The sequence below is a fragment of the Sciurus carolinensis genome, chromosome 7 (assembly GCF_902686445.1).
Source record: "Sciurus carolinensis chromosome 7, mSciCar1.2, whole genome shotgun sequence".
Classification (NCBI taxonomy): Eukaryota; Metazoa; Chordata; class Mammalia; order Rodentia; family Sciuridae; genus Sciurus; species Sciurus carolinensis.
In genome coordinates this window covers 35493060-35516660 of record NC_062219.1, presented here as the reverse complement: position 1 = coordinate 35516660, position 23601 = coordinate 35493060, and the positions used below count along the sequence as shown (strand labels likewise).

General features: G+C 35.1%; 1 protein-coding gene across 7 annotated transcripts in view; it reads left to right on the top strand.

Annotated features, from left to right (window-relative positions):
* Lama2 (laminin subunit alpha 2) overlaps nucleotides 1-23601 on the top strand; it is a 582198-nt gene that overhangs the window by 327786 nt on the left and 230811 nt on the right. For 4 of the 7 annotated variants that reach the window (XM_047557822.1, XM_047557825.1, XM_047557824.1 and 1 more), the window contains exons 16-20: nucleotides 3333-3386; nucleotides 3568-3681; nucleotides 7791-7918; nucleotides 15956-16042; nucleotides 23071-23282. In XM_047557822.1, the coding sequence (XP_047413778.1) occupies nucleotides 3333-3386; nucleotides 3568-3681; nucleotides 7791-7918; nucleotides 15956-16042; nucleotides 23071-23282 (595 nt within the window). The remainder of the gene's footprint in view (nucleotides 1-3332; nucleotides 3387-3567; nucleotides 3682-7790; nucleotides 7919-15955; nucleotides 16043-23070; nucleotides 23283-23601) is intronic. The other 3 variants (XM_047557827.1, XM_047557826.1, XM_047557823.1) reach the window with 1 other exon arrangement.

Here is a 23601-nt window from a genome sequence, read left to right as displayed (position 1 = left end):
GAGAATAAAATTAGATAGGAAGAGAGAGGGTGCATGAAGATGGAGAGATGACTTTAATTTGCCATGAAAGGCTTTCTGAGGTGGTGACATGTTAAAGAATGAGAAGTAAAAAGAACCGATGAGGGCGTGGCATAGAACTGGGGGCGTGGCATAGAACTGGGGGGCGTGGCATAGAGCTGGGAGTCTGCAGGAACCTGAAAGACCGCAAGTTTGGCTGCAGTTTAGTAAGCAAGAGGGTGAGTGGCCCAAAATGTGAATGGGGGAGCCAGGCCATTCAGGGGTATTCATGCGTGGTAAGAGTTGAGATTTTATTCTGAGTGGCATGCAAAATCACTAGAGGTCCGTTGGGGTTTCAGCCACGTCCTTCATGGATCAGAAAAAGGTTAACTGCCAGAGGACGATGCTGGCTACAAATCAATCAATTACCCATAAACTTATCTAATCAATAAACACACAAGAACCAATACTCTTCAAATGAGAGGGGGCATGATGGATCAGGCCATACCAGATCTGGCCTCTAACAACATGGAGTAGCCCAAGTCTCTTTTATTTTGTAGCCACACAGGTAAAGGGGCCCGGACCAGGAGGGATTCTGTGATAGACAGGATAGGGTGGAGTTAGGGGAGCCATTTGCTCAGGGAAACTATCATATAACCAAACAATAAACCACTCTCACACAGGGCCACCTACTCCCTGGTGATCTGGAACATTCCGACATCACTGCCAGTTCCTGGGAGTCAGGCCTCAGTGTCCCATGGCTCAACCACGTCTGATTCTGCTAGATATGGGTCTTTAAGCAGGGCAGGGCCATGACTTGACTTATGTTTTTTTGAAAAAGTCATTATGAGGAGAGCATAACTGGTAGAAAGAAGAGCAGTTAATATGCTATTGCAGTGGAATACCGAAATTATAATTGTTTGTGTTTGTTTAATGGCATGGGATATAAAAATACAGGACATATCATATACATGTTTTGGTAGTATAATCAATAGGACTTACTGATGGAGATGAAAGAAATAGTTTAGATTACCAGCTTAAAAACTGTACAACTGGATGTGATGCCATTGATTGAGCTGGGAATGGCTACCCTGGAGGAATAATTGGGTTGGAGTGAAGAGAGAATCAACAGTCCATTTTAGAAATATTTGGTTTGGAAACCCTGTGAAGTATAGATGTCAATGTGTAGATAGAACATGAGGGTATTAGACTTAGCCTATCTGCCTGGTTGGAAGGCATTAAACTATGGAACTAAATAAATTACCCACAAAGAGAATCTGATTAAAAAGAGAGAAGCTACCCTAGGCTCTGAGGGGCTCCTGATCATGAGAAGTAGGGTCAAAGCAGAGAAGAATGCAAAGAGAAAGGAGAGAAATTGGAGGAACTTAATGTTGCAAAGGTTGGGAGAAGACGTTCAAGGGAGAAAGGAGTCAGCCAGGCCAAACAATGATGAAAGCCCAGATCAATTGCAGTTGCAGAGTTGTGCACTGTGTTTGGTCACCTGGAACTTGGTGGCAGGGAGAAGAACAGTTTTCACTGAGTGAGTATAAGACAGATGAGAATGGGATGAAGTGAGCAAGGAGACTAAGGAAGAAAAGATTTTGTAGAATAGTTTTACTGAAAAGAAAAAGAGGTGACAGGAAGTATTGTGTAAGGTTAAAGAGTGGTTTTGCCATTTTGTTTTTCTGTTAGTTAATTTTTGATGAGGCAGTGGGTGATATTTCTGAGATGATGGTAGTGATTCAGTAACAAAGACAGCTTTTCCTGACTCAGCAATGAGAGGGCATATTGAAAGGACAAAAGATCTTGGAATCAAGAAAACAACTGGAATAACATTTCCTTCAGAAGGGGAAGGATCCTCCCTCTGTTCTTGCAGAAGGGAAATTGGCAAAAATGTGTGAAGGCAAAGGCTCATTTTTTTTTTTTTATTGTTCGATTTATTTGTAAACAAATGGGGTCATTCTTGTTGGTTTAGGAATAGAAAGAGATTCTGATGGCTTTCATTTTTTCTGTGATTAATGGCGTAAATTCACTAAGAAAGAGGTGTAAGAAGTTGGGGCATTTAAAGAATGAAGTTGTTATACAAGTACTACATTTTGAAATATTAAAAATATAGATTAAGGAAATCTCATAAACATAAACATCTGCTCTAAAAACATCAAATCAATTCTGTCCTCTTCTCTATGTCCATAAGCTTTACCTCCTTCTGCAGAAGTAGCTTCACCAGTTTATAAACATATATATTATAAAAGAGCATCACTTCCATAATCAATTTATAGAGGCAAAAATTTTAACAGGAAGAAACTATTGGAAAGGACCCAAAAATCAACACTTTCTCTTTTATACTGCTCAAATGAAGAGGAAAGTAGATTTTATTTTCTTTTCAGATATGAAATATCTGCAGATCCTTTTTTTCACGTGTCTATTATTGATGTTCAAATCGAAGAGTCCTCATATCCTAAGGCAGAAGAACATTTCCAACAATGCACAACACAATTCTATATACTTTATTACTTCAGTGGTTTCTTTCATTTCTATTTTCAACTGGAAATAAAGATCTTTTGTGATATATGGTGTTGTATTTAACCATCCAGAAATACAGTATATAACCCACGAAAAGCAATTACAACATGGAGTCATAAGCTCCTAGAAGTCATCAATATTTACCTTACAGTGAATTTAGATCCCTTCCAGTTTGTAGAAATCCCCAGAGAATGAAAATTTAATTAAGAGCAACAGTGGATTTAGAACAGGTACTGATAAACAGGAAATCCAAGACCCAAATGTCCTGTTATAATCGGAATTTTGTTTTTATATCATAAAGTGTTTCACATTTTAAAAATCTACAATGAATATAAGCAAAATTATGGGAGAATAATGTCATAAAATAAACCAACAAGGGAATATATGGTAAATAAACCATAAGCTACTTTGGGTAAATCTGAAAAAGCATGATAAAATGAAACTTAGAATGAATCTGAAAAGCATAAGATGGAGGGAATTTAGAATGAAACATATAAATTACATATGTATTAAAACCAGATGTTCATGTTTTCAAATGGAAGAGGCAACTGCTATCTGTCTTGCAGATAATTTCAGTCTTTCTGAATGTGAAGGGGTTGAGGGTGGTGCATTTGTGGGAAAGGGAGCTATTCCCAAGTCAAATTGCTGGGGATGACGTTGGGTGCCCTCTTATGCTAAGATTCTCTGAGTTTTTTATTTTTGCTGCTTTTTTTTTTTCCAGTATTTTTCCTTCTGTTTTCCTGTCTGTGCTTTTTACTTCGAGACTGTCATGCTTCAATTCTTTATATCTGTGCTTTATTTTACCATTTCAGAAGAGACACCAAGTTAACGCTTCCTCTAATCTCATACCTGCCAATAACAGTAAGGTCAGTACAAAACCCCAATGTCAGGAATAATAGTGCTACAGCAATGTTTCAATAATGGCTGCCTTTGACAAACACATTTAGTGAGTGTGCTACCTAAGTTATCTTCTGTTATCAGAAAAAAAAAAAAAAATTTTTTTTTTTTTAAATACCAAGACTAATGGAAAATTTATCTTTCTTTCAGTCTTGTTGGCCTAGGCACAGAAGAGTTAATGGCACCATATTTGGTGGCATCTGTGAACCATGCCGATGCTTTGGTCATGCAGAATCCTGTGACGACATCACAGGAGAATGTCTGGTAAGTGCTCTCTCCACTGGGGATACTGATTGACAAGGCTGAAAACGACAGCAAACCTTGCAGTTCAGTTATTGCCTTTGGAACCTTAGGCACTTGAGTTAAGAAGTGATTTGACAAAGGTCTTTATATTGAACTGAGTTAGAAGCTGAGAATGCTCTTTCACATGTGATCTCTCTAATAAGCATTAGGAAGTGTTTATTCATGTTAGTCTAAAAATTGAATTGGGACTATGTCTTTATAGAGCATAACTAATAACTGGATACATATTGTACCATGAATATATATGATTTTGGTCCCTTCCAGAAATCTACCAAAATAGACTGTTCTAAAACAGGAAATTACTTATATCCCCATCATATGAAAAGTATAAAATATAACCTTTATAATACACATAATTCAGGGTTTTCTATAATTTGTCTTTTTCACATTGAAAATGAGGACGTGCATATTTTTATCTAAAAATTTCAGCATTTAACTATATGCAAATGTCATGCATATATTAAAAAATAATAAATATATGGAGTACATATTCACCAGAGTTGTTTCTCCTTCTACAATTAAGACTATACTTTTAACCAGAAAATAAGCTCTGCAAAGTGCAGAGCACTTTCTATCCTGCTAAGAAGCCTTAGGACTGGAGAATTACTCTGAATAGGCCGTTCTGATTAACTCAAGGGCATGTTAGTTTTATATTGTCTGACATGGCATGAAGCTTGAAACAACACTTCTCATTTCATTAGTCTTGCAGAAACACAATTTGAAACAGTGCCAATTTAGGAGGATATCATACTCTCATTTCCCTGCAGAATGTAAGACAGACTCTGTTATCAGTAATTCTTAAATGTTTTCTTTCTCTTGCTCATTTTCCCCCTTTTCTCTTCTACTTAAAAGCTTCTGGGAAAAATCCGAAATGAAAAATCAGGGCTTTTGTTTCAATGTAATTTGGCATTTAGGTTTATTGATGTACTTTCTGTTTTCTCTATATAAGATTTTGTTTAATTGCATTGCAGTATAAAGCATGATAGCCTTAATTTGTGGATCAGTAGATTTTCAAATGGCATTTTTACAAATAGAAAGACTAAGTGATTTTCATTTTAATTATACCACAGCCTTTTAAAATGTACCTTGGGAAAAGTATTGAATTACCTTTAAACACTTTATTAACATGCAGTAGGAAATATACAGCTCAAAAATAATGTGGATTTGCTTTACTTACCAGAAAAAGGCAAAAATAAATATGTCACAATACCAGACTCATAATGTTCCCTAAGGTAATATCCCAAGTCAAATTCATTACAATAAAATTGAATCATGCTCTTGGTCAATTTGGTGATATGATATTTTAAAGAATGAAAACCTTTTGTTTTAGAATAAAATAGTTTCTTTCAGCATAATTTTGAGAGAAATCAGGGAGGGAGCAGTGATAACTGAGACCTTCTAAGAAACCTAGTTTATTGACTATTCAATGGACAAAGAGATAGAAACCCATCTTCAAATAATAGTAGGATCTTGGAGATAGAATCTCCTGTTCCTAGGTAGGTAGCAAGTAAGTGATCATGTAGGATATATTCTGGAGACATTCAAGTGTCCTTTCTATGAAATGATATTGAAATCTAAGTGCCAATATCTTAATTTGAGTATATATCATCTACAAGGAGTAAGAATATTACTAGGATATTCTTACCTTTTATTGTTCAGTTGATCCTGTATTTCAGTTTCTTTTTTATTGTTCATGGGGAATTGTTTCTAGCATTAAAAGATAATTTATGAAATTTATACACTGATTTTAGTTTAACTTGTCTGATTATAAATTAACTGAAATACATTTTTGACATCAGAACCAAAATCCAGACATCTTATGTAATGTGAACATAGATATAAAAAGTCATTTTAGCTCTGAGTTTGAAGTGATCCAGGAAGCATTCAAAGCCACATGGGAAGATGGTATGCTTCTCATTGTTCTCGTGATATGTGATGGGAGCAACCATTTGAGAGGCGGCACTTTTATAAGACACAACTGAATAAAAACCAGCTTATCAGGGTGAAACTTTCATCTTTTTCAGTTTTGATTTATATTATATTGGTTGTATAGTGCTATTTTTAGTTTTAATTGCAAAAAATACTGTTTGAAGATTATCTTATTTCTATTTACTGAAACATAACATTACAAAGTATAAGAAACTCACTATATTTATTTTCCATTAAGTCAGTAGTTGAAGAAAAGCAGGGTCTCTGAGTTATGCAAGATTTTAAGTTGAATTGTACAATTATATTTTTCTATCTGGTTAAATCACAACTAAATTTATGATTAAATTTTTAAGTCTTTAAGTTTTTGATAGAATTTTCATTGTGTCAATGTGACAACATGCAAAGAATTTTTCAAAACAAAACAAAACAAAACAATTATTTGGTAATACCTAAGTTAAGATAAACTTGAAAAGTGAAGGAAATGATATGAAGAGTCAATCAAAAGTTTTCTTTTAACTGGTCCACGTTTTGCTTTTAACATCCTAATCTGTTAGACGACTCTAAAAAGCAAAGTTAATTAACAGTTACACTATCTTTTAAAAAGTTAAATACATTTGAGAAAATTTAAAATAGCTCAAAAGAAAACCTCTCTTCACTTATCACCAGTTACTGTAGAAATATATGTCACTTGTAGTTGACAGCAATGACATGGGGTTTCAGAGCTTGAAAACTTTCAGTTATCAACTTCTTTATTTCATCAAATGTAAATGGGAGGTTCAGAGTTAAAAAACTGGATTATAATTTTGATGATTTCACTTAATAAACAATACGATGTCCCCAAGGAACTATAATAAGCAATGTTCAAAGATGTATCTCACTAATTTGGTTGGTTTTTTGTTGTTGTTGTTGTTGTTGTTAAGTCTATTTGCTAACAAAATTGACATTCATCTTATTTCTAAACATATTGGAATGAAAAAACTTCGGAATTTTCATTAACTTAATATGACTATTCCAACAGTCATATAAATATATAAACTTTTACTCTATGCTCAAGATTAATTTGTATTTTTGCTATTTCCTTCACAAATTTGGGTACTGGTAATAAAAATAAAGGCTGCACATCCTTGAGTTCTGTTGAACTCTTGTCGACATGGGAAAAATTGTAACTATATATGCTTATTAAATTTAAAATAAACTTCAGTACTAATGAATCCATGCTTTATGTTTTGTGATAGGAATTTGATGACATTATGGTATCTTTGGAGACAAGACCTATGTCTACATGATACAATAAATATTTATCAAACTGTGCTATTGAAAAATTTAGAGACAATTCCACTGCTTGATTAGCTGAATTATTCACCTTTATGTCTTGATGAATTTTATGAACACAGCCTGAGATTAAGAATATATTTTAATTAGTATGAAGAAATTGAGAAATAAATTATTTTGATTTTGATTCTTGAAAGGGATGACTCTAAAAATAATAATTGATTGAAAGATGTAGTTTCAATTTGATTTTTAATATATCTGTGGAAAATTGCTATGTGCTTTGCAATTTCATCATATATTTATATTTAAGTTTTTTCAATTTTCTTAATGTTCAATTATGAATCAAACAAGCTCCTCACAGAAATAAGAAAGCGTTATGCAAACATCAGAGTCCACTAAGTTCAAAATTAATGCCTGAGCTAAGAGGGCATAGTCTTGAGGGATTTGTATGATTAGACACAGTTCTCATTAAATCAGCAGTTTTAAGCTACAATTGATTTTTACCTAGAATCAGCTACAATTTCCATTAGATTTATGTCATTAGGGCTCTCCAACTACATACACATAAACACACTATCACATACATTTTCTTAAGAAAAAAAAGAGGAAATAAAATTTGCATAATGAAAATAATTTATAAAGAATTTCAGTTATCATTTTGTAATTATGCATTATGTTAAACATAGTATGTCATTTATGAGCTAGATATTAACTTCCAATATTATTTCCCTTCTGTAAAATTGACCATTTAATGTGGAAAAATTTCTCTTTCTGGTTGGGAACAGACTAATGATTTTGTAGACCTATTTTCAACAACATGTTACTGCTTGAGACCAAAATATAAACTCTGATATGCTTTACTTCCTCAGAACTGTAAGGATCACACAGGTGGCCCTTATTGCAATGTATGTCTTCCTGGTTTCTATGGTGATCCTACTCAAGGAACTGCTGAAGACTGCAAGCCCTGTGCTTGTCCACTTAATATTCCATCCAATAAGTGAGTAACAAACTTTCCTTACTAATGAGTTTGGTTTCCAGTTCTTTAAGTGCATTTTTCATATCAAATGTATACTTTCTCTTCTTGTATGTACATAAATAATATGTACATGAATTTTTGGGGAAGGTGATATGAGTTTTAATGTAAAATATTTAAAATAATAACCATTTATTTCTAAAGCTTTTTAATATTTGGCCCTAGATTTTGGTGATTTAATAATTAAGAGATAAAACTCAAGTAGAATTTCTAAACTAGTTCCAAAGAACATAATTTATACAAACACATACATGTATATGTGTAGACACATATGTATACAAACATATCAGTGATAATAAATGCTGCTAATTTAAATCCTAGCTTAACTATTTGGTGTGTGTGTTTGGGAAAGTAGGTTTGGGCAAGTCACAAACTTCTCAAAAGTTAAAGTGAAGGAATTGATCCAGCTGATCTTCAAGTACCCATATTATCCCTGAATTTTCAAATAGCTTATCTAATACACATTATATACAGATAGCTAAATGTTTATTTATACATAGATATCCATCTTATTAAAATTGTTTTAATAGTACACATTATATCATGAATTTATGACTATTAAACTATGGGTGATAAATACTACATTATCTATCATAAACAATGTAGGTCTTAAAAGTTTAATGCAAATTTCATATAATTCATATCCAGCTTTTTTCCAGTTATTCACCTAGAATAATAATCTATTGGAAAATATTTTAGGAAAGAAGAAAGGAAGGAAGGAAGGAAGGAAGGAAGGAAGGAAGGAAGGAAGGAAGGAAGGAAGGAAGGAAGGAAGGGGAAAGAAAAGAAAGAAAAAAATTCACTTTGCTCTTCCCCTTACTGTTTAAGAGAATGCTCTATACCAGCTATAAAAATTTATAGTTACTACACTGTGTGACTGTGTTAGTCAACTTTTCGCCACTGTGACAAAATACCTGAGATAAACTAAGAAAAAATTATTTTTGCTCACAGTTTCAGGGTTTTCTGTTCATGGTCAGCTGACTCCATTGTTTTTAGAACTGTGGTGAGGGGGGAATGTCATGGTGGAAGGGTGTGGCTCAAGAAAGCTAATCACTTCATGGCAGCCAGAAAGGAAAAGAGAAAGAGAGAGGAAGGGGCCAGTGACAACACATAATTTCCAAAATCATCGTCTCAAGAACAGACTTCCTTTAACATGGTCCCACTTCCTATAGTTTCCAGCACTTCCCAATAGTCCATTCAAATTATGAGTCATTCAATTGATTAACCCATTGATGAGGTTAAAGCCCTCATGGTTCAACAATTTCCTAAAAGCCTCACCTCCGAACTTTCCTACATTGGGGGTAAAGCCTTCAATCCATGAGCCTTTGGGATAGCTGAGATCTAATCCATAATAGTGGCCATATCTGAATAAGTAGTCCTGAAGTCAAAATATTTTTTGACTGTGCATGCTATACTGAATAAAGACAAATGGTTCTTACTAGTAAATAATTGCAAACAACTATAATATTACTTATTTTATTATTTTGGTGCTGAGAATTAGACCCAGGGCCTTAAAATCTGCCACTGAGCTTCACCATCAGCCCGAACTACAATTTTAAATGAAAGGAATATTTTTGAGAACTCTTAAGGATAATCTTAGTGCCTAGGAAAGTTCTTATCATTTTATGTACTTTCCAGTTATTTCTATAAGCAGTGATAACACTTGTAGGGCAGAAATTTTAAATAATTTTTGAGTGAAATCTGTCAGCTCTGATCTTTTAATGTAAAGATTTGATCAAGGAGGTCATACCCCAAGGAGGTCATTCTCTTAGGTCTTACCCAAGATGTTCTTAACTGAGATGGTCTATTGTTAGTAGATTCAATGAATAATACAAGCTAAAGACTGAAAATAATTCTGTTGTGTAGATTGAAGTCTTCCTGAGAATGGTACTTTCTTGTATTCAGTTCACATGGAATCCTTATCCTCCTCTCCAACTCTGCTTCTCTTCAAATTTTCTACCTTACTCATTGTTTGGAAAAGAGCTAATATTTAATGAAAGCATCCTCCTATATTCTAGGCATAAATTTATGCACTGCATATGGTTATTTCACCTTCAAAAATAATCCAGTTTGGTACATAGACTAATAAGTGAAGGTTCTAAGTGGAAAAAGCATTATAATGTCAACTTTGGAGTAAAAATTCCTTAATTTAAATGGTGGATCCATTCTTTCCACGGGTACCACTTTGGGCAAGCTTCTTAAGCTACCTTAGTTCATTCAACATTAGTTGTGATAACTGAACCCTCTCATAGGGTTGTAAGAATTACATGATGAAAATATGTTAAGTACATAAAATAGTGAGTAGAAATGGTAAACTGTGGATTGATTGTTAAGAAACTCGCTTAGAGTCATAAAGCATCAGTATCAGAAAACAATTTTAACCTTAATATTCTTGTACTGGGGCTGGGATTGTGGCTCAGTAGGAGAGCACTTGCTGATCCTCAACTCCACATAAAAATAAATTAATAAATAAAATAAAGGTTTAAAAAACAAGTCTGCTTTTAAAAAAACAACCATTACAAAATACATCCTTGTACTTTCCAATGCTTATAGTCTATGTTGAGGACTCCTTTAAAAATAAGTAAATAAATATTGCAGGTTAACATAAAACCAAAAACAATCTATCCACCAGGCAAGTTAAGTTCCCTAGTAAGATCCTGAAAAAATGAGAAATTGATTTATCCCATATTAGGGATCAGAACTTTTCCAGAGCTTAGGGAATGAGCCTGGAAGTACATAAAACTGAAGAATCTTTGCCCACCAAAGGCATCAGAGAAGAGGAGGAAAACATACTGGAGAATAAGAATATAAGGGAATATAAATAAAGTCCTTCATAACTAATGGCTACCGCTCTCTACCTTGTACATAATGTGACACAAAATTTGCTATGTGTCGTACACATGAAGAATTAGATTACACAGTGCCTCACCGCCTCATTTTCTGGGGCTAAATGGCATTCTCCAGTTCATCATATACCATAAAACTTGCTGTTCAACATTGACCTTTGCTGAGGAAGGGAGAGAGTGCATCTGGAGATGCCCTCGCAACTCTCAACCAAAACACTTGTTATTAACATAGCTATCAACCTGGCTAAGCTGTCCATTCGTGAACCTTGTGAATCCTAGTCTGATACATTTTTAGGTTATGTAATTGATTGTCCATGGAGACCTTATTGATTTCCCCTCAAGTCTGACCAACATTGCTATAAATAAAGAGAAGTCATTAGGGAAGGAATTTTGCTTGGGTAAGTGTAGGCTTCCATGGCCAATTCTTGTCTCTATATTTGCTGTTTCTAGCTTGATAATGGACTCTAAATGTGTTGTTCCTCAACAAAAAAAAGCTCAACAAAAATTAAAGCACCATCTACCTGTACTAAAGGTTTTGGGTTTCCAGAGTCCAATGATGATATTTCCTAAAACATGTGTTTTGCAACTTGGTTTACTTTGTTGATATGGATTTTGTTCAAAAATCACATCATCATCATAATAATAATAATAATAATAATAATAATATCAGTAACATCAAATATTTAGAGATTATTCAATTTTAAGATGATTTTACTTATTGAAAATAATTATTAAATTATTTTTTAAATTTATTTTTAGTAGTATAATTCAGATTAAAATAGTAATTTATTTTAATTCTAGGTTTAATTGTAGTATTTTGATAAGCAGAAAAAGGAAAAAAGAACTTAGTTTTTAAATCTTAGCAGTTTTGTGGTAAAAGGTAAACAGCCTTTTAAATTTAAAATAATCTAGTAATTATCATAGTTTAGCTACATAATTATGATGGGAGAAATCCATTTTAATCTAATAACCTAAAATATTTCTTGAAAAATCACTGAACAATGAGGGCACTTAAAGAAATAGGGAAACCTCCCTTTAAAAAAAGATTTTTGTAAATTACTATTGTAATCTAATTTAGGAACTCTGGAGTATAAATTGAGGAGTTGCATATAATCCAGAAGATGGGATTTGAATTTTCATAGTTACATAGGAAAAAAAAAAAAAAGAAAAGTTAAAGGTTGCTGCAACCTTCCTCTGAAGTGTGGGGCTTAGTGATAGTTTTAACTTAGTGATTTATCTATTTAATCCCTGGTCATAAATCTTATAGATCACAAGCATTTTGGCTCCAAATTTCTTAGGTAATATTGCTAAATAAATCAAATGTGTTAGAAGATAGAGATAGATTGGTATAATTATTATGATATATGAATACAGACAAGCATATAATATTTAAATCATACATATACATCAACTTCATAACTATTTACAGTGTCCACTGTGTGTTTGGCCTTTTCACCTTGTTATGTTTATATTCTAGCTATAGATAAAACTAGCTAGTGAAATTTACCTCCAGAAAAGCAAATGAAAGTGTAAAATTTAAAATGTTTTGTATTCATTAATTTCCAATACCACATAGATTAAATATGAACATTTGCCATTGAATATTTAGTATGCATTTGAATAGGTAAACTTATATAAGTCAATATAGATTTTCATCAATTATGCTATAAAATTAGAGATATTCTTGACACAAGCCTGGACACAAAATAGCCCCTCAACAAACTCCATCTACTACTGCTGCTTTGTGTTCCTCAGGAATGCTTAAATTTACATTTGTAAAGGAATGGAACACTTGGGGAGCTGACTTTGGGGATCATTCAAAAGGACATATTGAGTTATTGCTGTTTAATTTAGTACTTATAATTGGGAAATACATTCCAAGACAAGAGATAATTTAAATTTCTTTTTGGAATAAAGCTAACTATTATCTGTATGTGTACAGTTCACATGCGTAGACACACATATATTTACATACATACTGGTATATAAACATATATGCATGTATGCACATATATACATGCTAATAAATGGATCATTATGAAATATGAAAATCTGCTTGCCATCAAGAGATCCATGTGTGAATCCAATTTATTCCAAGAGTAGCTTCTCTTCATCCCTATTTGTGGAAGCTGTGCCTGCTGCTCTTGGCTCTCCCGTGTCTTTAGTGCCATGGGCTGGTTAATCCAGGAAGCGGAACATTCTCTGCTGGTGTGCAGTTAGCCAACTAGAGTTAAGTGACATAATCTTGGAATCACTTTAAGTCAATGATGATCCCACAGTTCCCTCTTTGTGTCATGGAACAATTAGCTTCATGTTTTGGCCCAAATCACTGTCAAGTTGCTACCCTTGCCAATCCAAATTCTGGAGACATTTTTGGTTGTGCATGTTTATTTCTCATTCTAAATTTAATGTTGTTATTGAATGCCATCTTCTGCTGTTGCTGTAACTGCAATTACAGCAGTAAGGGTGTAACTCCTCAGTTTATGTTGCTGATAGAATTTCAAAGTACAAGTATATATTAAGAGGAGATTTTATTTGTATGCATCATGTCAAGTATTCATATTACTAAAACCTTAAACTCACTTAATTCTCACCAGCAGGTTGAATGACAGTTTATTATAGGGAGAAGAGAATATCAAATTAAGACTCTGAAATCCTGGATCCCATGCTCAGTTCTTCTGGAAATTAGAGTATGACCTTGGGAAAGAAAAAAATCATGCCTGCCCCAAACAGCTCATAGGATTCTGTGAAAAATGTGATAAAATTATTTGTAAAAGGACTCTGAACTCTAAGAACGAGTCAAAACTAATATATTGCTATCTCTTAATTTTTTTTTCCTGAGAAAGTATTGATTTTTGTCAGTGAGTACATTTTACTTTACTTCTGTTGGTTTTAACTGACATGTGAGTATTTTAAGAATTTGAAATCTATTTTATAAATAGTTTTAAAGTGTCAGAAGAGTTGTCAGCCACCTTTGACATGTCTTACAGTAAACTGATTTTAGGATTTTAAAAAATAATTGGTACAGTTTTTCTTTCCATCACTGTAGTCCCACAAGATTGGCAAACTCAGGGCTTGTAGTAAGAGTCCCTTACTCCACAGATGATATGATAATTAAAGAATCCCAGTTTTCAAAGAAGAATATATGCACTACAGAGATCTTTGAAACTCCAGTTCATTTTTAATTTTTATATCTACAAACAATAACAAATCACTGGGTAAGGATGGGGAAAATCCCGTCTGATTCTTTGACATGTGCCTTTTCTCTTCAGTATAAACACATTCCTGCTAAGATCATGCAGGATGAGGCCTTTGAGGGTAACTGTGGCAAGGTGTAGGCCCCACTTTAAAAGTAGATCCCTTCTCACAGAGAACAGGCTGGCTGCCCATGGTAGCCACAAGAACCCCTTAAATATGGAATATTTTTCCTGTACAATGTTCATAAACTCATGTTCCCCTAAATCAGGCTTTTTTCCACTTGACCCAGTAGATTCATTTGGACTTTCCATAGAGTGGAAAGGTCAAACATGGTGGATCTACTTGATTCTAGTAGCTTGGTACTACAAAAAAAAAATAAGAATTATTTCACCTTTACAGGAACACTATGAGTTAAACCAGAGTCATACTGCTTAAAAAACAGTACCCATGATCATCTACACCTCAAAGTTAAGAAAGTATTCCAAAGTCATGCAAGTGTCAAGAGCCGAATGAGATCAGGACTTGCGGTGTTTAATTGTTCTCATTTTAGTTCATTTAGCCATCAGGCAAGCCTCTACTGAATTGCCCTGCCATAGACAATAGAAAACAAACCTATTTAGGGAAAACATAATGGAAGAAAGATTAATTGAGGGCATTTCTCTTTGAAATAGTAGAATAGTATGAAATCTAAAGAACTGGATCATAGCGAGGTTGAGGGTGAAATGGTAGTTACCAGAGGCTGGACGAGTAGTGGGGAAGGTATGAGTTACAGCGAGATAGGAGCAAGAAGTTCTGGTGCCTAGTGTACCATAGGGTGACTCTGGATAACAACAGTGTATTGCACATTCCAAAAAGCTAGGAGAAAGGACTTTGAAAGTCTTTACCATGAAGAAATGATGTTTGAGGAGATGCATATGATTCATCTGATTTAAACATTGCACAATGTGACCATGTGTAATGAAATGTTACATACTACCCCATTAGTATGTACAGTTTCCATGTATCAGTTCAGTAATGATTTTTAAATGGTAGAGCAGCAGAACTCATGAAATGCAAAACGATCAAGGGCTCTTTTGAGAGCAGCAGATAGCTACACGACAATGTCCATGTTGGGGTAAGTGTGAATTCAAGAGAGATGTCTCTTTCCAGGGGGAAAAAAAATTTAAGCTGAACTGAACATGTTTTTTTTTTTTTTTTTGGAGGGGGTTATTTTTGTTTGTTTGTTTGTTTTTGAAAGCTATTGCTAGCATGTGATTGCTGTGCTGGTTCTTGACACAGTGTCCAACTCTGTTACTTCAGATCAAAGTTATAAATATGTTCAAAGGGAGAGAAATTTTGGAACATGCCAAAGGTGTAAAATGGCAAGGTTGTTGTAGTTTGTTTTGTTTTATGGTAAGTTGAAGTAGAATGCACTCAATTGCTTCTGGAAGCTTTCCTGAGTATGCCATCCATGTGACAGCGTGTCTGTGAGCATACATGTACAGCAGCTGGCACATACACCCCAGGCAGAAGCCCTGCAGGTAGAAACCCCTGCTGCCACCTCTACTGTATGCTGAGTTCCAAAATCCCTAAGATTTCTCAGTGGTGCTTCAGATTCCGAGGGACTTGGCTGGAGAGAAAGTGAGGCCATGTGTTGCTAGACATAGGGAATCCCTAAAAGCAGCTGTACATTGCCTCTTGTCACTGGTGATCACAGATCCAGAGCAGTCAAAAGTCAGTTAATAACGTGTCACAGGGATACTTCTCTCCACTGGGCTATAGTCATATCTGCACAAATAGCAATGTCATTTCATCCTCAATTGGCCAGACCCTGAGTTCTATCTGTGAGACAGGAATGACCAGCCTGTAGCCTTTTGTCACAGCAGTAGTGGAGAAAGAGAAATGAAAATATGCTACTAATGATTTCATGTGTGTGCTTCTTCCTTGTCCCTGTTGTTCCCCAACAACATCAACACAGCTTTAGCCCGACATGCCATTTAGACCAGAGTCTCGGCCTGATCTGTGATGAATGCCCTGTCGGGTATACAGGACCACGCTGTGAGAGGTAAGCACATACCACCCTGTATTGCAGAATGATTGCTACCTTGAGAGTTACAAAGCAATAGGCATTATCATCCTTCGCTCTACCCCAGAAAAGCTGCCACACTTGATGAGGTGGAATAAAGTTTCTTATCACACTTGTCAAACAAATGTATTATGTCTTTATAGTTTATTTATTCTCTAGAAATCGCTCTACCAATCTCCATTCACTCAGAAAGTATCTGATTAATGTTTTAATCTTAAAGGTTAAGCATCAACCTGCAATCTTTCTAAAAAAGTGTTGCTCAAGTGGAGAGTCATGCACTTTAAGATTTATCTTACTGTCTGCCATCAGCACCCTTTGTTTTTCATAATTAGCTTTTTGTCCTTAAAATGTGGCTTAACTTCATAGTTCATAGTTCAGTAAGTGGTCCATAATTTACTTTAACAATATTTGAAAATACAAACAAAATATAATTTATCATCATGATTTATACATTCTTTATAATCAGTCCTATACCCCTATTGTAATTCCTATTGACTTTGTTGGGTTGCTTTGCAGTGGAACTATGGGTATTATTTTATATAATCTGTACAATTATATTTCCTCCCAAAATAATTTTGAAGCAACGGTTCTTCTATATGTCAAGTTGCAGTATAAAAATGGCACAAACTTCTTACTTGATATTATTGCCAAACAGAACAACTTCCGCTGGTCTTAGCCCTGAAAACAGCTCCAATGCTACCATCACTAGGCCATGGGGACTGGGGGGAGGGATCATAATGGAAGTGACCTGCTTTCATCTTTGTCACCAATGCTAATTCCAAAGAAGGCCATTTTAGCCTGTCCTCTCCTGCCTTCCTGGCAGTCATCAGTCCTATTCCAACCAGGTTACATAAAGTTATTGAAGCAGGAGCCAGTCACCCAGAGAGAATGTAGCTAGCAACTAGCAATCTGTAGACAAAGTGCCAATGACAGTTTCCAGCAGCAATAAATACTATTTGTAAGAATGGCAGCATCTGTAAATTAGTTATGGAAGAAAAGAACTGAAATAAGGAGGATATATTTGTAATCGAGAAACTGGAGGTCTTTAATTGTGTTTTCTTTTAAAGGAAGCTATGTGTATATTACTTATTATAATAGGAGAGCATATCATTGCCAAGACAGATCTACATCAAATGCCTAACCACCTGCTGCCTCCCCCACAGCTCACTGCAGGCAACCTTTTTTAGCAACTAGAAAGTGGCAGCTGCTCTGTCATACAAGGCCATTAAGTTTGCTTACCTAGGTGAGCATAATCTCTGATGTATTTATATTGCTTTGCTTCATGCACTGTCCCTTCTATATATGTTAGATCATAGTTTCTGAACCATCTACAATTTAAACACTACATTTTATTTTACATATATCTGCTTAGTGGCTGCCATGTACTAAGCACAGGGCTGGACGTCAGATGGAAACAGATGCATTATGCCATCCTTGCCCTCAAGCAGTTCACAATTTTTTTAATGCATATGAGAATGGTCACATGTATTCTGGAGAGAAGCCTAATTGAATAATGAAATTCACCAAGGAAAGAAATAACTGACAGAAAGCATAATTTCCTACCTAAAATATATATTAATCTGATTCAAAAGAAGATTGTGAGATGCATATGCAGTGTAGCAAATGGTGTAGCTCATCTCCAATTACAGTTTTTTAACCAAAAATAATCTTCAACTATTTTTATACAGATGATGAGATATTAGCTTTTTCTAGGCGGAATTTGAATTAGAATTTTCCAGAAATATTAAGCGTATGCCATTCCAGTATATGTATGTGAGCTGAAAGCCCATTAGATGTATCAAAACTATAAGAAGAAAAATTTTGCAAGTGTATATGTTGAGTTGCAAGGGAGGAAAAAAGAAAGTTCAGAGAAAAGAGGAATCACTGGTTGCATTGAAAATGGTGTAATCAAAGCCATTCCGTAAGTGATGTGTGTGATCCCTGTATGCACATCAGCTACATAAAAATCAGCATTTGAAGTTAAAACAGTGTTTCCCAAACTGTAGCTTCTCCTAGAATAAAGAATGCTGTGATCACAAAGGTTTGGGAATCATCCATTAGCATGTTAAAATTTCTGCCCTGCCCTGAGGTGGAAAGTAGAAAAATCTGATGACTTAGTTTAGCTCAGCCTTTCCAAAATCTTCTGTTTTTATTATATAGCACGAATGTGTCTCAGTCTATAACTCTGGTGGACAAGAATCATCAATTGATATTCTTTATTTCAATTCGGTTTCTATTTTGAGACCTCATCCTATATATGTGAGAGCTGTGAGAGCTTAGAAAAGTGACCTCACATGATCTCAGCAAAGCTTGGATCAGATCTAACATGTTGACCTAGTTCCAAGGGGCTGTTTTGCATGAGTGGCGAGTAGGTTAGTGGGTGTGGGCATGCCTGTGCTGGGTAAAGGGACATGCCATGGGTTCATCCTGTCCTAATTCATCCCTGTGTGCCTCTGTCGACCTTTTCCTTTCCTGTCCTCCTAATATCCTTTCCTCTCAGGTCTTCAATTCTCTCCACTATTTCCCATTCCTGGGGAAACAAAAATCATTCAGCTTCTTTCCTTCCACACTGGGACCCACCACCGTCTCTACTAACATCACTTCTTCATCTATCTTTCCATCTCCATCCCCTTTGGGGGAAGGTGTACAGGTACCACATTTATAGAAATTCCAAAGTCTAGGAGTTCCCTATGTTTCTGCTTTCTTCCCTTTCAAAGACCATCATTCAGATGTGTTGTTCACCATGGTTTTGCTTCTTGAATTGAGGGAGTGAAGAGAAACTGTGAACAAGAAGATGATGAAAGTAGATGCAACACAATGCTGACTGATTCTTTCTCATGGAGAACATTAATCACTGCTTGGAAGCATGAAACGCTTGCTTGGGGCCAAGGCGCCTATCCCTTTGAGGTGTTACTATTTTACTGGGGAATATTTTAACAAAAGAAAAAGAAGAGAGTCAGGGAGTTAGGGGAGAAGGTATTCATTATGATAGTTGGCTAGGATTCTAGGCTTTTTATCATCTGGACAATAGGAAGACAAAAGCTCTAGAAAAACAGAGACGGCATCTAAAAGGGCAAAAAGGAATTAAGTTAGCTTTGGCGCATCAAGAGAAATTTTTTAAAAAAACGTAAAGCAAAAGGTGAGTTATATGCAGATGGCACTTGACCTACCAGATATCAGGGCGCTTTCAGAATAAGTCTGTAGCCCTAGCAATTTAGAATATGTCATAGAGAAGGACATTTCCAAGATTGTGGCAGGTTCACTCAACAGATTCTGTGGGACCACCTGGAAGTTAATGGGATACTTGACCCCTGCCTCCTCCCCAGGGGTAAATTCCTAGCAACTCCTCCCTAGGTGAGGAAAGAGGCCCAAAATCAAGACTGCTTTCACAGTTGCCTCTGAGAATGTAGAAGGCATTAGATTCTAGTTGCCTAACATTTTGAAAATTCACCTGTAATCTTCTCCATATGATTCATATTAGATATCAAATTTCCATTTTATTATTTAGTTCTAACTCCAAAATCCCAGTTAGGTATTCTCTACTTGAGAAATGTCTGGATCTGAATCAAGTCCCTCATATCATGATGCTGATAAGATTTTCTACTTGTGTCTGAATCTCTTCAAGTGTTGGGTCCTGACTACCAAAGGTGACATTAAATAGAAACAACAGAAGAGAGAAGTTTATTCCTTCTTGGTAGTACCGTAAACAAAATCGTGAAGTCAGCTGAGGTTTCAAGAGGTGGCTCTTGAAATGGAGCAGTTTGTGCACTGCATGAAAGCACTAAGGGAAGGGGCAAATGGGAGCTTGCAGCCAGCATGGGGGCTTGAGGGCAAAAAGAGCTTCTTCCCAATACAACTTCCGTGCTGGACTCAGCTGCACAAGTGGGTCTGCTCTCTCTACACTTCTAATTCGGAGAAAGGCACTGTATATATATGCAGGCAAAATTCCTGTCTAGTTGACTGGCAGATACCAGGTAGTAAGAACACAGTGTGGCAGCATAGCCGCACACTTTATATTCCAGCCACCTTCTTCTGCGCCTTCCTCCATCTGTCTTTCCTTCCTGGAACACTGCAACCCTTCCACTGCTCTCCCGGAGACTAACCTTGATGAACTCTTAATATTCTGCTTTGTCATTCTGAACAGGCCTTTGATTAATCCTAACCTGAGTAGGTGTCCCTTTTCTATGCTTTGTGGATAGCACTTCTATTACTCTGGTTGTTCTGTTGTCAAATCATGGAATGCATATTTGTTTTCCGTGCACTACAGGATTAAGACTGTACGTTATTTGTATGCATTGTGTGAAAGTACTCAGTGCAATTTATTTCTTTGAGGAAGGACGGAAGGATCAAGACATGGTGTGACTGTAGGCCTCAGATTTTAGTCCAAAGTTGCTGGAAAAAAATGAGGGAACAGAATGAGATTTAAAAAGTATCCTCTGTCCTGTTGCTTGCTTTTTCTCATTACTGTTTCTCTCCTTTCCTGTCATTCTTTTTCTCTTCCTCTCCCCTGACTCTGTCCTCTCTCTAATATTGTTCCTAAGTTATCAATAACAGCAACTCTCTTACATAACTGCGTGTGTTCTCTGGAATCTTATTTGCATTTAAGGGGGATCTTTTCTAAATACTGCAGTTTGATTTGAAAAAGTGAACAAATGTGGAATGGAGCAGGGACTTCATGTCAAGGTGCTCATCTTGAACAAGGAGTAGAATAAACTATCTTCTTTAAAAATGCCCTCATTCTGCCTCATCTGTGAAAGAAAGAGTGCTTAAGATTACAAATTACAATTAATTTTATTAGTGATAATTTAAGAAGATGAAAATGGTCAAAGGACTGTGATTTTTGTCTAATTTTAATTAGATAAATCTAAATATATCAGATTATAAAGTGGTAATATTAATAGCAAAAGTATATGATTAGTAGCATTGTATTTTTTGATCCTAGAATTATTTTTTAATTCCTGATGGAACATTTTATATGTCTCTTTGAAGACCATTCTATATATAAAAATGAAAATGCACATATACCAGTAATAAAGTGCAAATGTACTGCAGAAAATGGTCCTACTTTCAATAAAGTGGCATATGAATTTTCCTATACGTATATTCACAAATTTTTCTTACATGTCCTGCAATGAAAAAGACAGATGCTTCTTTGGTTATTCTATTTAATCACATTTTTTTTTCTCTATGGACTGAGTTTCTTTTAGGACTGAGTTTCTTTTATTATAGGAGAATTTTGTACTTATTAATTGGTATCTGTGTTAAGAGAAATTCCCAGATCTTGTTATATAATGCCATCTCTCCTGAGGGCAGTAAGTTATTTTGAGAAAAGTGAACTGAAAATAATAGGTCTTTGTTGGCTGTGATAATGATCACTGTACTTCTTTATTCTAAGTGGAGCAAAGTCACTCTCTTAGCAGTAAACAAAATGAGATGTGAATATATGTAGATGTGATCATAAGCTCTGAATATCAACTAAGGCAAGAATACCCCTGAAGGGATTGTGGGGGAATTTTATGCACTAAAATGTTATCTCATATTTCGTAATAGAGAATTAATAAATGTATTTTTGGGCAACAGTAACCTTATAAGCTGTTTATGCAACATTCATAATCATATTAACAATTTTGTAAAAATAATTAAAACTATTAATCTCATTTTTTAAAGTTCTGATAAAATATTAAATCCATAAGATTTTTATGGTACCCATAAATTTTCTGGAAAACTTAGAATAATTATTGATCAATGTATCTGTACTGAATTAATGACCGTGTCCCATAATTGCATTGTTATTAATGTGTCCTCAATATGATATACTGTATTTAAACCATTTCTAATCCAAATGACAGAGAACCTTGCTCTAAACAATGGCTTTCCCATCTGGGAGTAGAAGAGCATAACATAATATACTACGGAGGTGAAAACATTATATTTTTTTGTCCATTTTCAATTTTGACCCTTGCTACAAAAGACTACTTTGATAAGATGGCACAGGTAACTTAGTTGGCCTGTGCATAGACTGTGGATGCCCTGTTTCATTTCTCCTTTGTCAAGTGTGGCTTAATATGAAGCGTGAGAAAAGGTAATGACAGAGGAGAAGGTAAATAGGCATTGTTTTTTTTTTTTTTCTATTTTAGGCATTGTTTATAAAGATGCATCTGTGTGTCTATAAGGTGATTCTACATAAGACAATATTTAGATCAAGGAAATTTTGATGCTATATTTTTAAAATCTGTGATGCTTTATAAATAATGGGAAGTAACACGTAAAATAGTTTTTTGTTGATTAAAATAAAATGCCTGGGATTTGGTAATTTGAGTTGTGGGCATGGTTCATCACCACCTTACGGCTTATTGCCATGATTGGCAAGGATACCTATTTAGACTTTCCCTTGGTAAAGACTCTTTATTTAAAAACTACCTCTGAAACCATATTCAGATACATACACACCCATTATTAATTCAGAGCTACACCCCACCCAAATAAAAATCTTATGAGTTACAATTCTATTTAAGAAATTCTGAACTCTCACTACTAAAATTTCCTATAAACTGTTTCCTCCTAACAAGCTCTTGCTGCAAGAACAACAACAACAACAAAATGTGAACCTTACATATTTGTACAAAAAGCAACCAATTGGTGTAGAGATACATAATATGTTCTATTACAAAAGCTTTGCAACATGGACCTGGATTCTTTCAGAGTGCCAGCAGCAGATTTCTTATGCTTTGGTTTCATCTTCAGTGCCAGTGACAAGATTTTGTTTTGTTTTGTTTTTGTCTGGCTGAAATATAATTACTAGTGGGTCTGGCAGGATTCCGTCTTGTATCTAAGCTATGGTTATAGAAAAATATTTTTTAATCACCTTGCATTTGAAACAAGGAACACTGAAAAGGAAAAGCCATCATCCTGAGAGAGCAATAGTATGAAAAAATATGTAAACATTGCCCCAAGATGTGTTTCATGAGTTTCCCCCAAATACTTATGGATGCAATTTTTCACCTTAGGTGTGCGGAAGGCTATTTTGGACAACCTTCTGTACCTGGAGGATCATGTCAGCCATGTCAATGCAATGACAACCTTGACTTCTCCGTCCCTGGCAGCTGTGACAGCTTGTCTGGCTCCTGTCTGATATGTAAGCCAGGTACAACAGGCCGGTACTGTGAGCTCTGTGCTGATGGATATTTTGGAGACGCAGTTGATGCAAAGAACTGTCAGCGTAAGTCCTGAACTATTGATGCCCCTGACAGAATTGATGTATTATACCTCAAAGTAGCTGATGAGTTCTTGAGTGGGGATTGGAGACTAGGAAATTATCTATAATACATGGATGATAGATGCACAGCATAGACAGAGTCTGCATATTCCAGAATCTTTCTTTGTACTAACTAATAGCAAGAATACTTTGAAAATTGCTGCATTGCTGGAGTGGGGTTCTTTTTTTTCAAATGATACACATATTTCCTGTTTTAAAATGACCTCATATCCATAGTAAGAAAGAAGAATTTGAAAATTTAGTAGAACTTTTTTTTCATTGT